Raw genomic sequence first — 15,190 nt, forward strand, 5'->3', positions numbered from 1 at the left:
AAGAAAGGGAGGAGAACCTCCCTTGTCCTGCTGGCTACACTCTTCTCAAGATACCCCTGACCCTCTTGGCCGCAGGAGAACTCTGCTGGCTCATTGTCAATTTGTTGTCCACCAGGACACCCAGGTCCTTCTCCACAGAGCTCCTTTCCATCAAGTCAGCCCCTAACCTGTACTGATGTATGAAGAAATCTAGCACTGGTTCCCATTTAGAAGCATTCTTCCTGATTACAGTCTGGCTCCTCAGGGAGTAAGAAGGCTTGTACTGCTTCCTGTAAAAATGGCCTCAATTTCTGGTGTAGAAAATGGCACTATCTGGTTTAACTGCTCAGGAAGTTTTTACATGCTAGGTCCCCAAGTAATCAATGTAGTATATGTACCTTGGCTACTTGCATGTAAAACTTATTAGTTTAATTTAAAACTATCTTTGGTGGCAAATTAAAGCAGGTCACTAAAGCATATGATAATAGGAGAAAGTTCAGTAGAAGCAAAGGGACCTCCTTTTAATCCTTCGAAAGAAGCCATTTCCATGCCTAAAATAAGGATTCAGACCTAGAGAAAACCAATTGTAATGCTTATTCAAGAGAGAGATTCGCTTAGCCATCGCTGCTGTGTTCTATGCAGAAATTAATTCACAAACTTCTACACTCTCTGCAGCACGTCAGGTAACAGCAATCACTTGTGGACCTAACAAATAATAATTATGAAGTTGTGCCATGCTACTCTGACAGAACATTAATATTGAAACTGCCAGAAGAACATTACTAGGACGAAAACCTGAGAAACCCGTAATGAAAAGGAAACACTGTGCCACAGTGACGAAAATACAGTAATTCGTGTTAAACTGCTGCCTAAAGTGAGGGTTTTTTCCTAGCCACATCTAATTTATACTTATCAACACAAGCACCTTTCCATAATCAATGGCTTTATTATTCTGAAAAGCAAAAGCCAGCTCAAAACGTTACATTGCATTGATAGACACAGGGCCAGCCATGGGGAGATCAGGTACAAATTGTTCACAGATGTATTTTTTTAAATTATTATTATTGGCTATGTTCCACAGCACAGGGGGAGGGGAAGGAGGAGGGAGAGAGAAGGAGGGAATCTGAAACTTACTGGTTGACCTCCCCACCATCTGTGATTGAATTTCTCTCGCCCTCGAAGACTGAAGCTGGCATCAAACACTGGGTCATACATTGAATTGCCAACGATTCCATGTGATTCAGGATAGAGTCCCTTTGTGCAGAAGTAGATTAATTAGTAAAACTCTAATGCACATTAATGCAGTCCCCATAGCTATCTGCAAATACCACTGAATTATTTTAAAATGGGTGTCTTTGTAACAGCACACCAAAAAAGGTTTTAACTTCAAGATAAGCACATTTGAAATTGGCCGTAGTAGTGAAAACAGCAGGAAATGGCTGAATTGTGCTAAAAAAAAAAAAAAAAAAAAGCACAAAAACTTCTGCTGCTGGATACTTTGAAGTATTTTCTCACTAGAAGTTAGTTTGAGGCCATCAAAAATAAACAAAAAAATTATGAAGATTGATTTGAACTTTGAGTTCCTCTTTATGAATTCCCTTTCTGGAAATGGTAGTTCATTTTCCAGTAGCAAGAGTTAGAATCTGCATTCCCATTTTATAATAGTTTATCTTTGCTAGTGCCTCTGTTAGAGCTATTTCTAAGAAGAAACAAAAGCAAGACATCAAGACAGTGATATAAACTCAGAGGCTTTATACCTCAACTTCTCCAGAAGTAAAGGTAATTTAAGAGGTTTCTGATCTCCCTTTCTCTCCTGTCCTCTCCCATACTCAGCTACTTGTTTGTCCACCCCTTCTTTTATCTTAATATTTGTGCAGAGGCTGAAGGAAGAAAAAGAAGGGGAAAAAAAATGGCTTCTGCTTCAGAAGCACTGTCACATGGCAGTGTTTGCATCTCAGACTGGGGACAGCCTGGCCACCAGCTGTGCCACCAGAGCACAGAAGTGATGGTTCGTTTACCGTAGAACCCAAGCAGCATCCAGACACGCTCAGCAGCTGTAAATTTTAAGTGGGTTGCTAAGTCAGCCCTACTGACTTCAGCTCCTCCAGTGAAGGAAAAACTGCTGGTTGTATTCTGGGTGGTTGTTTTTTTTCCCCCCAGAAAAACCATGACCTATAATTATACAGCAGTACAAATAACTGCAAAAACAGGCATAGGAAAATGCAGGAAAGCTGTAACATTGTGCATATTAGAGAGAAATGCTTTATCTCAAAACTTCAAAATACTGAAAAAAAATACTTAACATAAGGGAGAAAAGGATTGACTGTGAAGGAGTCCTATAAAAAAAAAAATCTTGCTTCCCACAACCCACATTTCTAGTGAAGTGCAACATTTTATCACCAAAAAAATCCTTCCCAAGGACTTACAGTAGCGAGGGTGTACAAGTTGGGGAAGGTTTTTGTAGGGTAGACTGGCCTCATGTAAGGAGAATGCGTTCCACAAGATCCTGAAAAATCAGCAGGGAATGCAAGCATTACAAAAGTGAAGCTCTGAGACATAAAAAAGAAAAAAAAGAAAAAAAAGAAAAAAATAGAAGTCAATTGCTTTCACTGAAAATGCTGCAGAAAGTGGTTAAACTTTAACCAACTTAAATGAACATCCTCTGATGACCACTGGCAAGTCTTCCTGCAGTGCTAAATCCACGCATGCTACTTTGCACTTCACAGTAAACAGCTGAAACAGAGAAGCTAGTACTACTAACCTAGCTACATTTCCATGCACTCCCTTCCGAGTTATCCCACTTTCAGTGTTCATATTCACTGGAAGTGTCTTGCTGTTAGGTAAAGGAACACGAGAAATTGCAGACTAATTTTAAATGACAAATACACTGAAGCAGGAGTTTCACAATAGGCTTTGGCCACAGCTCCCCAGTTGGCTACACAAATGCAAGTGACAGTAAATACACAGGGGAAAAAAAACACCTTTCAAGGATGAGCACATACACAAGCTACCATACTACACTAAAAAGCTCAAACATACAGTGTGTCCAATACACTACAAAATCAGGACCCACGTCTTCCACATTTGTGACTCAAGTACAAAATTTTGCAGGCACATCTCAACTAATCTATACAACGTTATGATACATATCACGTACTGAAGATTCATTTATTTGCTGGCAAACCAAATTAACGCCACCAATTCTGGGCTGCATTCCCTAAAGCAGCTCTCTTCTCATTCTTTGCTGTAAACTGCTTTAGCCAGGGTCCTTCAAGCCACCAGATGATACTATCTAAACCTAAGGGGACTAATGCAATTTGCTTTTATGGAAAATAAATGTAATCTTTATTAGAGTTTTGAGTCAGAAAAGCCCTGCATTTGGCAGAGCCCTTCTACACGCCAGACCCATGCTGACTTTTGTTACTCAATATACAATGAAAACAACCAGACTGCATGAGACTGTCTTTCGTTTATTGTAAGAAAACAGATGTACTCACTCAGTTTTTCAATATTGGGCATGACCTTGTTCCCTTTCTTCATATATGATGCACGGAAACCATCAACAGAGAAGATGATTAAAGGAGGACGAACAAAGCTAAAAAGCAGAAGCGGCAGGAGTATAAGTCAGCATTTCAATTTTTTTTTTTTTTTTTTTTTTTTTTAAATTTTCACTTGCTAACTGAGGCTCCAGAGAATTTAAAGGACAGTTCCTACATGTGCTATGTGTTTTTTTAATTTATTTATTTGGCTTACTTTCTTACTCAACGGATCAGCATAAACTGATAATCTTCATTCTTAGTAACGTTCAGACTGTGGTCACAGTCAGCTGAATGACTACATTCCAACATAAAAGAAATCTTCCCTAGGCAGCCAGAAGTACACAGCCTAAAAAGGCAAATGCTTACAGAAAGTGATGGAGAACAGAAAAAAAAAAAAAAAGAATTACAAAAAAAATTGTATGCACAAATACCCAGGCTAGCACACAGTCTGTAGTTTAAAACCACATGTTTCAGGACAGCTGGTCTTCTGTCTTTACAAAAAGTCCATGTGGCATCTTGTGCAAGCTCTAAGAGGCACAGCCCATTCTCACATACTAAAGACAATTTGGTCTTTCATGTCATTTTATTATATTTTGTTTACTACTTCTACTTGGATTTGAATCCAAGCAGTCATAGATGTGTCCTGGATGGATATGCCTGAGTGTTTAATGATGGTCACTCACTGCAGGGGTAAGATATCATTGTTACTAGGAGAACAGGAGCTCCTATTTCCTCCAAACTCTTCTCCTAATAGCACAGACCGAGCTGCAGCCCAGGGCAGCACCTAAGCAGATGTTTGCCTTTAAGCATAATAGTAAGATAACTGGTTTCAGATGCTCTTACATTTTCAGTGCTCTTCTGCTTTTTTTTTTTTTTTTTTTTTTTTTGAAGTCAAGCCTATTACTCATTGCAGTTTTGAAATCTCTTCACTTAGTAAGATAATATTAATAACAACAACAACAAAAAAGGCCTCAGCCAGCCTAAATTTTAGAGAAATCAGAAAAAGATTCCCAAGGTCTCAAAGGGTGCTTAATTATCTTTCCTGCTCAGATAAGTAAAACAGGCAAACTCATCAAAGGTGATCCAAGGAGAAGAGTTCAAGCCCCCATATCATACATCATTGCTCACATTAACAGCCCAATTGTACAAACCCTGAAGGACAGGGAAGTAAGCAACTCAGCTATTCAGCAAAAGCTTTACAAAGATAAGGCAGAAACATGATGTTCAGAGTGCTGGACCACTGTCCTTGTTGTACTTAGCTTTATGGTAACAAGCAAATCACTTACCCTGCTGGACATTCAGGAGTTTTTATCTCTTCACAGTCATCATCCACCCAGTGGGTTTCTCCTACCAGAAATTCAAATCAGAGTTTAAGAAAAAAAATAATCTGTGAATACAGCATTTCAAAGAAAAAAAATCAAAAAATAAAGTCTAAATCTATTAACAGACTGACTTATCATATTTTCCACAGACAATGATCAGGTCCCTTCTGCAAAGCTGAACAAATGTTCTGGCTACATTCTATTCAACAAGAATATCCAAACTGTCGCTTCTAGGAGCAGCTCTTAAAACTAAAGCTAAAACTTCTTCATGAAGGAAATGGTAGTAAAGCTTTAGCAACACCAGTCATTTTAAATTTTTTTTTTTTATTATTATTTTCAGTTTGTCAAAAAAAAAGTACAGCACTGCTTCTGGTTGCCAATTCATACCCTCCATCCCACCAGGTCTGACATCTCCATGACCTGCTTCTGCTGGCTAACGACACAAAATAATAAAATAAAACTCTTTCTAGGGAAGAAAAATAACTCTAAATAGTTTTCAACTGGTTTAGGGAGCTGAACAGCTCATGGATCAGGTGAAGACTCAGGAGCAGCTGAAAAAAAAAAAGTATTAATAGTCTTTCAGAGCTAGCTTATTACTTTACATAATCAACTATTTTGTTAAGGTGTTTACTACTGAATTCTGACTATAGATTGGCTCATGACTTGCACTTCCACAGGTCAATTGAAAAACAAATTATTAGCTAATGAGGCTAACTTCCTCAACCTAGCACTATTAAGGAAACTGTAGCTCAATTAAAAGAACAAAACAAAAAGCACCATAGAAAATATCAGCTAGAAATGTGTCCTGCAGCAACTCCAGTTGACCATGACAGGATGTAGAGAGATGATTTCCAAGGGAAAATAAAAAATAAACACTATCTTCAGGTAAGCAAAAGCATGAATAAAGAGGAAACAGTTCTCAGGTAGGGCTTATTCCTATCAGAATATCAGGGTCACTGAGATTTGTTATTAGGCAATTAAAAAAAGATTATGTACATTAAACAACAGATGTAAATTCCTCTGTCTTGATCACTGTAAGTGGGAGCTCACAAAAAAAGTCAGGAACTGAGAACTATAGCAGTATTTAAGTAGTCTATGCCTTGGATCTCATTGGGAAGAGGAAGAAAATAATCTATGGAGACTTGTTGGAAGATGTATATTTCACAACAGCGAAATTCAAGTAAAGAAAATCCCACTTTCAGCATCTGGAAACTGTGCAGTTGGCACATGTTGGCACAAAGGATGGAGGGGGTGGGGAGGAAATCAAACCTTAAATTCCTCACCATTAAACAAATGAAGAATTTAGAACTAGGTGAAATACAATAGTAAGAGCTTCTAAGGCTCATTTCCAAGGACCAGAAGACCTCCACAGAATGGGAGACACATTATGCAAGGCAGGACATACTCCAAACCATCTAGATATAGGGTAATGATTAAGCCTTCACAGCTTGTCCCCCCATCAGCCAGTTCAGGCTGTATCGAGACATCATGTGTCTAGAAGGTGATATGGTCATTCCCATCTTGTCACCTGGAGCCCATGCTACTCCATCCGTAAATTAAAGCTGTTGTATTCTCACAAACACTGTCCTGCAAGAAACAAAGCCTACTTGATGCAAGTAGTTTGAACAGATGCTTTTGTAGTAGGGATGGTAGAGGTTTCTGAGACAGAACTAACCTATCTAGGAATGCTCAGTTCCTTCTGAAACCATCAGATCTCCCAGCTTTCCAGTGATGCAGTCAAATGCACCTGAATACCTTTGTATTTTGTTTTAAACTCTTTGCTCATCCGTGCCTAATCTTTGTCTTTCAGTATCTCTACAGGGTTTCTACTGTCAAGAAATTAGTTGCATTCACCTCCCTCCACTAGGAGTCCAAAACTCGCCCTTTCTTCCTCCCTATTCCCAAAATTCAGAACAAAACAAGAAGAGGATTCCTTCTCTAGGAAAAAAAACTTTACCAACAGGGCTGCCTACTATCAGGCTCAAAAGATAAGAGGCAGGAAGACCAAAGACATACCTTTGCAAACGACTTGGTAATTAGTGCAACAGTCTCCTCTACTTAAGCAGTCTTCAGAGCAGTGACAAGCATTGTCATCATTCCTGGTTTCTCCACAGCGGTCTTTGGTACATTCCCAGCCTCGAGCTAAAATATTCACAAGCAAGCAAGAATGAGAGATCATAATCAAAACGAAAAGCACTCATTCAAGCCATAATGACTACATCCAACTTTATAGAGTCTTAAATCTATTGTCCCAATTTTGTGATTTCAAGTATGTCAAGCAGAAACAAAAGGGAGCCTTGTGTCCTGCAGATACAGGAGGACTCCTTCATCCACACAAGTGCTTTGGCTACAAACAGTTGTTGTAGACCAGGCTTTGTACAACAGGAATGCCAGAAAATACATGAAGGGGAGAAGAAAGAGTCTGTTGAAAGATAAATGGATTTGTCTGAAGCACAAACTAGAAATGTTGGTGTTTTTTGTACCATTCATCCTTTTTTACCCAAATATTCAAGTCCCCAGATCAACCAATGGGAAATAAGAGAAATCTGGAAAGAGATTATGTGAGTAGAAATTGATACTATGCTCCCATCAGCTTCTCGCAGACAGAAGGAGTTTTCAGTACCTCAGTGGATGAGATTCAACACCAACTGCAAAGTTAGAAGAACTTGAAGAAATCTTGCAAATGATGCTAGGATTAAAGGCCTGTCTAAATTAGGACAGCACAGTGCTACATTTTAGAATAGGGCCTGAGGATGTAACTGTATGGTTTCCTTTATGTTCTGGCCCAAGCAATAGGAAAAGATTGTTTTTGACAACATGCAACCAGTTAAAAAAACACCAGAACAATTTCTCTTACTCCCTATTTCTCCTTGATTTGAGACTTTCTTTGAATAAATATTTAATACTTACCGATTGTACATAATATCTGTGATAATTGTCTTAATAAATACCTATGAGATTATGAGAAAATGTACACAACAATTCTAAGAGCTACAGAGGTATCCACACATTTAATTGGATAATGTACCCACAGACTGAAAGTCTGTTCTTTTGTAGCAAACATCGTGCAATGCACTGAAAGTTTTCAGATCCTCATATTCTTCAGTCATTTTCACTGGGACGAATCAGTCTTAGCTTTAAATTTGGAATTTCTTGGCCTGGAATCAAATCATTTTTTCATGGATTAGCATACAATTTTTTGGTACCAAGCTATTGAAATGATATCATTATAAACAGAACTGAGGAAGTACTCTCAAACATCTCCCATCCATGAGCAGCAATAGTTTTAGTCATTAGACTTCTCTTTCATTTGCTTAGTAAGTGTAATTCCTTGATAAAGCAAGGAAACATTTAATGGCAAAAGTAGAAGGCACCTGTGTCAACTCTGACCACTAAGCCAACACTCAAAGAGATGAGTACAACTAATAATTCAAATGCACTGTGTTAAGAAACAAAACATCACTCATAACCCTCTTTGAAGTTTCCCTCTCTTGTGAGTCATGAAAAAAGAAAGTGAGTGTAGAGCTGTATTTCCATTCCTCAGGGTCTAATGAATTGAAGGTAAACATCTTTACCGGTGTGCTATATGTGTCCTGACATCTGGAAATTAGAGTCTGGAGCAATGGTAACAAATCTAGCCTGTCACCTCTGAACAGACCTGCACTGCGTTAGCACTCCCAGCTTCCAAGGTACTTCCACAAATAAATGCAGTGAACAATCCAAAAGCAAGCATGAACTGCTCAGTTATTAAGTTATCACTTTGGAGAAAAAAGGATGGCTGACACTGAGAGATCAACCTCCCGTCTTTACTATCTCTTCACTGTAATCTGGAAGGACAACTGGTGCCTGAATACCAATTATTGTTTTTGAACGAGTATCAGAATATCTCCTTTTCAGGTAGTACAGGCAGTACCCTGCCCTTTTCTGCAGAAACTATGGCAGAAGCCCAGCAGCAATAGATGCATATCCCTACCTCTCCCAGCAAGGATACGTGGGCTGCATTTTGGGTCAAGACAAGCCCAGTCTGCAAGAGGAGCAGAAGAAGACCCAGGTTATGGCAGGGAGTGCTGGATTATAGTGGCCACTCCCAACCATTCACATAAACCAGGCATCATCAGCCCCCACAAATGCGGGGCAGGAGACCCATCCTACCTGTCTTTAAGCACAGCTCATCAAAGTCGAAGCAGCAGCTGTTGTAGCTCTTGCACAGGTTGTCACAGCGGCAGCCAGGAGGCTCTGCCTCTTGAAGTTCAAAGCATCTGTTTTTACAGGAGCCAGAGGTACTGATCCAGGGGGAATCTGACAGGACTGTGTGGAACAAAAAACAGGGCAACATTTGTCAGGCCAGTAGCGGAGGGACAGGTGACTCAGCCCCAAGCCACTTGGATGAGTGAAACCTCGGCTGCCTGCTTAGGGAAGGGAAGAGAGCAGGGAGAGGAGAAGGGTTGCTTGCAGAACCTAAAAAAATAAATAAATAAATTGCAAAAAGGTAGCTTTTTTGGCGGGGAAAAAAAAAAAAAAAAGAGGAAGCAGCATGCTGTGATAACATTCCGTATAGAAATGGACCTGGCTTTAGCTATAACAATCAAGAGATCATTAGCAGAAATGTTTTAATATCTGCAAGGCCCAATTCCAGGAACTGCAGCTATTCCTTAGAAGGAGGCCTTTGTTTTCAAAAACCAAGTGACATTTTCATGGTTGGCTGGGCAGTTCGCATAGGAAAGAACTGCAATTAATCTACATGCAGTCAGCAGGACTTGGTCTGCTGTACTGGAAGGTGCCAAATCAATGTCAAGCATGGTTGAAAACCATAAGATGCTCTATAAATTAATGGAGAATCAAATAAAGCAAGGCTTTTTGATGGGCTTCTGCAGAGCGTTAAATTATAAAATCTAAACAAAAGACTGAAATATATAAGAAGTCAATTATTTGATGTGTAAAACTAAATGGAAGACAGATAGTCTCATGAAACCATGAATAATGCATTAGACTTCAATAACCTACTAGTTGTGGCCCTTACTGTCAGAGCTGATGTGTGTTTCCCAGCTATTTTCTCAAAACTTATTATCTCACACATTTTTCCTACCGAAGATTCTTATGTAGCAGCTTGTATAAAGCAGGAAAGTTGTGTGCTGCTCTATTGGGGTAATGCTATTTTATAAAATAAACAGAGGCAAATTCATGTTATTCCTTAAAAACAGAAGTGTTCCAAGGAATATTTCACAATGTCACTAGTACTTTGAGGGACCAATTAAAATTAAGTATTTTTCTTGTAGACTATGTTTTGGCTTCAACTTCGGCAAACCTCAGCATGGCTAGCTGTATGATTTTAAGAGAACTGATGCAATGGCACTTTTGGGAAAGAGCTGTTCTGATCTTTCATGTATTTTTTCCCTACTCTTTTACATGGCTGACAGTTTAGTCTCCACATAAACTGAGAAAAAAAAACTATTTCCAAACACAATGGCACTATTCCAACACTTTTAGCGTTAGAAGATAGAAAAGAGGATGGATAGAAAAGAGGATGGATAGAAAAGAGGATGGATAGAAAAGAGGATGGATAGAAAAGAGGATGGATAGAAAGGTTGGAGATGATATATGTCCCATCAGCTGCCATCACTAGCACTACTGGGCCACCATTTTTCTTGTGGCACTGGCAACAACATGGGTTGGACACCAGCATTAATCACTTCAAGGAACAAACTGGGCAGCAAATCAATCCTTCAGCAAGGTTACAGTGGGTGGGTGGGATGACAATGGCTGTCATCATGAATCACAATAGTGGGAAGGCACATTCATCTGCAGGCTGGTAAAGGTAAAATCAAAAAAATCCTAGAATATCCTGAGTTGGAAGGGATCCAGAAGGATCATTAACTTCCACTCAATATTTTGGTCACCTGGACCTCCTTGGAGCTAAAAGTGGTTTATCTATGCTGGCAATACACACATCAGTGTTTTCTTTGGTCACACAAAAAGGCCACAGGTCTCTGTGAGAAATTAATCACATGAGAATTGTTTCAGAGCATGTAAACACTTGGGTTTTCAGAGATATGAAGTATTGGTCCCTATTAATGACAGCTGCTTTGTGCCAAATGCTCCTGAATATATGTTACTAAAGAATGGTTCTGTTATTTAACCTCTCCTACTACTTTCCCTTTGGAAGGTAGATAATATACTCGTATAATCACAGATTGAATAAACTGCAAATCTGGACTCAAAGGTATTACATACAACGACAGACTATATAGTACCTTAGAATCATAGAATGGCCTGAATTGAAAAGGACCACAAAGATCATTTAGTTTCAACCCCCTGCCGTGTGCACGGTTGCCAACCACCAGATCAGGCTGCCCAGAGCCACATCCAGCCTGGTGTTGAATGTCTTCAGGGATGGGGCATCCACAACCTCTCGGACAACCTGTTCCAGTACATCACCAGTGCCTGGACACAGTACTCCAGATGGGGCCTCACAAGAGCCGAGTAGAGGGGGACAATCACCTCCCTCTCCCTGCTGGCCACCCCTTTTTTAATGCAGCCCAGAACACAGTTGGCCTTCTGGGCTGCAAGTGCACACCACTGGCTCATGTTCAGCTTCTTGTCCACCAGGACCCCCAGGTTCTTCTCCATAGGGCTGCTCTCAAGGAGACCTTCCCCCAGTTTGCATAAATACCTGAAATTGCCCTGACCCAAGTGCAGCACCCTGCGCTTGGACTTGTTGAACCTCATGAGGTTCACATGGGCCCACTTCTCTAGCCTGTCCAGGTCGCTCTAGATGGCTTCCCTTCCTTCCAGTGTATCAACTGCACTGCTCAGCTTAGTGTCATCCACAAACTTGCTGATGATGCACTCGATACCATCAGCTATGTCACTGATGAAGATGTTGAAGAGGACCGACCCCTGAGGGACACTGCTTGTGACCAGCCTCCCCCCTGACACAGAACCATTAATCACAACCCTTTGGCTGCGTCCAGCTAACCAATTCCTAATCCATCAAACAGTCCATCCTTCAAATCCATACCTCTCAAATTTAGAGAGAAGGATGTGGTGAGGGACTGTGTCAAAGGATTTGCAAAAGTCCAGGTAGATGACATCCATCGCCCTCGCCCTTTCCCCTTCCACCAAGACCATCACTCTACTGTACTTACACTGGCATTGCTCTCTTCATTTCAAAGGAATGAGAAGGACTCCATTTCAGAAGGCAAAGAGACACATACTAACATGGATTTAGGAAGAAGAAGGTGTAAACCTGATCGCTGATTACAAAAGTAACAGCATCAATTGTATCTAAAGGCATGCCTAGCTGTTGTAAAGGGCAGTTCATTTATCAGGAAACCACCACAACAAATTGCTAACAGAAGCTGTGCAATCTCTGATCTCGGAGATTTGAAGAACAGGTTAGACCAAGATCTGTCAGCAGCACTTCAGAAATAACTGCCCATGTATTGGGATAATGTCTACAGAGCTGGTCAAGCTTCCTTCTAGCTCCATCTTCTATGACTGTAATTAGGGTTTCCATTTCACATGAGGATGGCTTAGCCTAACTACCTCATATGTCATTTTTTCCAGATCTTTTGGCAACCTCTCTATTAGCAGTGTGCCAAATTTTCCTAAATTCCATAGCAAATACAAGGCATGCCTCCTGAGTCAATGTAAAACACTTTCCACGTAGCAACACAAAAGTAGAGGTGGCTTAACTCCCTGATCTCTGTATACGTTATATATTATACATTAAGATCATTCTTTTGTTTACCATGCCTGACCTCAGCTTTGCAGCTAGACCATGATTTTCAGGTCGTGCACAATGCCATGGCACAACTACCGGTACATGCAGAATAGTTTGAAAATATATCATCAGGAGCCCCATTCATGGTTAGCATTTTCATACAAGGTACAGAACAAACTTACGCAGTTTCAGATTTCCTTTTAAAATTCCTGCATCTGTCTGCAAATTCTACACTGACATTTGCCTCCATGCAGCAGGCAAAGGAGCCTCTCACATGAAGATCCTGTTCTTCTTTTCTAATAGATAGAGCTTTCCATATCCCTTTCAAGCATTCTTTTTTGTCCAACTAAGCTCAAAATAACCATCTATGGTTGTCTTTTATATATATTAGAGATCTATACACTATGTGTACACTATAAAATGAGACCAAGAAAACATTATAGGCATAGGTACTTCTTTGGCATGCGTGTACTACGTATAATGGGCTATGGAAAAAAAACAGATGTTGAATTTGACTTACAGAGTAGTTCTATACTAGATGAGAACTGAAGTTTGCCTACAATCGTGGCATACTCCTAGAGAATTCAAAATAATATGTGGCAATGGTTGGTAAAGAGAGTCAACACAAAACAATTCTAAACACCAACAAATTTGGAAATGAATAAGCCAAGGCAGACTAGAGTTGAAAAAGAATTTATGGCAACCTTTCATTCTGAACATTTCCTAATGCTGGGCTTCTGATGAAGTAAAACTGGAAGTCATACAACTGCAAGAATCTAAATAGTTTACTTGACCATAGTGTTTTTATTTTGTTAAAAATGCACCTCTCCATCATAAGAGTCTACTTCCTCTTCCAGACTCATGTGGCAATAGCTTTTTCTTTGTAATCACTTTCCAGTTTTTACTGCTAAAAGTAATGAGGCTGCCCAAACACACAAGGGACAAAGCTCTCCATTACCTTTTGTCTTCCATTGTTGACACTTAGACTAGACGACATCAACTCTAGGTTCAGGTCCAATCCCAACCATATGTGAAATCTTCAACAGTCTGCCCCCAAATAACCCTTATTTGGGTTATTTTTATATTAAGCCTTTTTGGGAGATATCCTGTATTTCTTGCTGTTCTCCTGGGATACTGAGCTAACCTTCCTGCTACTGGAAACAGCACACAGCTGCTGTTCCTAGCTCTGGCAGCGTTGAATGGGGCTCGTGTGCTCAGCAGAGTTGGCGCTGATGAGCTGCAGTTGGTTCCCAGTATCAGACCTTTGGGACTTCAAGGCAAGGCAGCCCTGCCCTGAAACCTAGGAGGCAGCCACCAGTGAAAGCAAAGCACTCAGGTGTTGAAAGTATAAAATGTAAATCCTTCGCATCACTGTTACACACATTACCCAAATGCAAATCTCTACAAACTAGAGATTAAATTAGAAAGAAATTTGATTTATGAGCAAATTTGTTTAACTATTATATAAATACCAAAAGCAACTGCCACTATCTTTCTAGTTACCGAAAATACCTCTGCTCAGTGATCAGCAGCCTGACTGTGACTGGTTTCTGTGATAGAAGGGGAAAAGAGATCACAATATTCTTCACCAGGAACACAACAAACTCAGGCCACCATAAACAAGTTTACAATGAAAATTCACAGGCTATCATTACAGATGGGTACTGAAAATGAAAATCTTTCACTTCAGTTATATTAGCCAGCCCTAAGAGCCACAGGTTCCCTTTCTCCTCCCAAAAGAAGGAACAGAAGCACAACTCTACATCTATTTTGGGCTTTGTTAAGAAAAACACTAGTTTTCCATTGTATATATTTTTCCACTCAAACGATGCCTGAGCTCACAAAACCCCGTAGTGCCTCCGAACACAAACAGTCCCTTCTATGGCACATTCTTGCTCTCCTCCAAAGGTGAACAGCCAACCCCTAGACAGCACATCTGCTGGGTGCAGGACACTAGCACCTGCTCAGCCTCACCACTGTCAGATGTCTGCCTTCTACTGTTCACAAGCTAGCATGACCTCAGAAGCCACAGAAATCCCCAAAGCTTTCCTCGGCAGCACATTCTTGAAAGCGTTACTCAAAATCAGAGAAACTGCTTCAGTAGTTACCAAAAGTAAACTGGCACACTTAAACTGATAGAGCTGTTTCTTTTAGATCTAAAGGGGAAACTGTACGGAACACAAAACAGTACTGGAGAGATGAAGCAGCTAAGGAAACCAATCTCTGCAAGACTGATGGTGCTCAATCCTAAAATAAGCTAGATTTTCCATAGTCGCATGCACACAGAGCAAAAGTTTAAGTAAATAGGAGACCTATAGGTGAGTCCCAAAGGTCAACTGACTCAGGCTCAGTGAGTTATTTCTTCATTATATTCTAGAGGTAAAAGGAACAAGCAAACTACTGTTTCAGAGTAGGAATGGTTTTTAACCACTGCGCACAACATAAGGATATTGCGATCCACAATTTATGCCCGTTACTGTACCTGAGATTGGGCCCTCATCCCATTCTTCAGATCTCCTAAAGCGATTTGTTGTAAATCCCATGCAGACATTTACTCCAAAGGCAAAAGCAAATAAAGATATAACCTGCAAAAGCAAAACAGCAAAGTGATCAGACGGTGCAAATCC

At 40.2% G+C, this 15,190-nt stretch overlaps 1 protein-coding gene across 8 annotated transcripts in view; it reads right to left on the reverse strand.

Annotated features, from left to right (window-relative positions):
- ENPP2 (ectonucleotide pyrophosphatase/phosphodiesterase 2) overlaps nt 1-15,190 on the reverse strand; it is a 70,100-nt gene that overhangs the window by 40,451 nt on the left and 14,459 nt on the right. For all 8 annotated transcript variants that reach the window (XM_019614229.2, XM_010709264.4, XM_010709259.4 and 5 more), the window contains exons 2-8: nt 15,046-15,148; nt 8,993-9,148; nt 6,857-6,982; nt 4,805-4,865; nt 3,477-3,574; nt 2,406-2,485; nt 1,114-1,233 (exon numbers count right to left, since the gene is read on the reverse strand). In XM_019614229.2, the coding sequence (XP_019469774.2) occupies nt 1,114-1,233; nt 2,406-2,485; nt 3,477-3,574; nt 4,805-4,865; nt 6,857-6,982; nt 8,993-9,148; nt 15,046-15,148 (744 nt within the window). The remainder of the gene's footprint in view (nt 1-1,113; nt 1,234-2,405; nt 2,486-3,476; nt 3,575-4,804; nt 4,866-6,856; nt 6,983-8,992; nt 9,149-15,045; nt 15,149-15,190) is intronic.

Source organism: Meleagris gallopavo, chromosome 3 (genome assembly GCF_905368555.1).
Source record: "Meleagris gallopavo chromosome 3, MGAL_WU_HG_1.1, whole genome shotgun sequence".
NCBI lineage: Eukaryota > Metazoa > Chordata > Aves > Galliformes > Phasianidae > Meleagris > Meleagris gallopavo.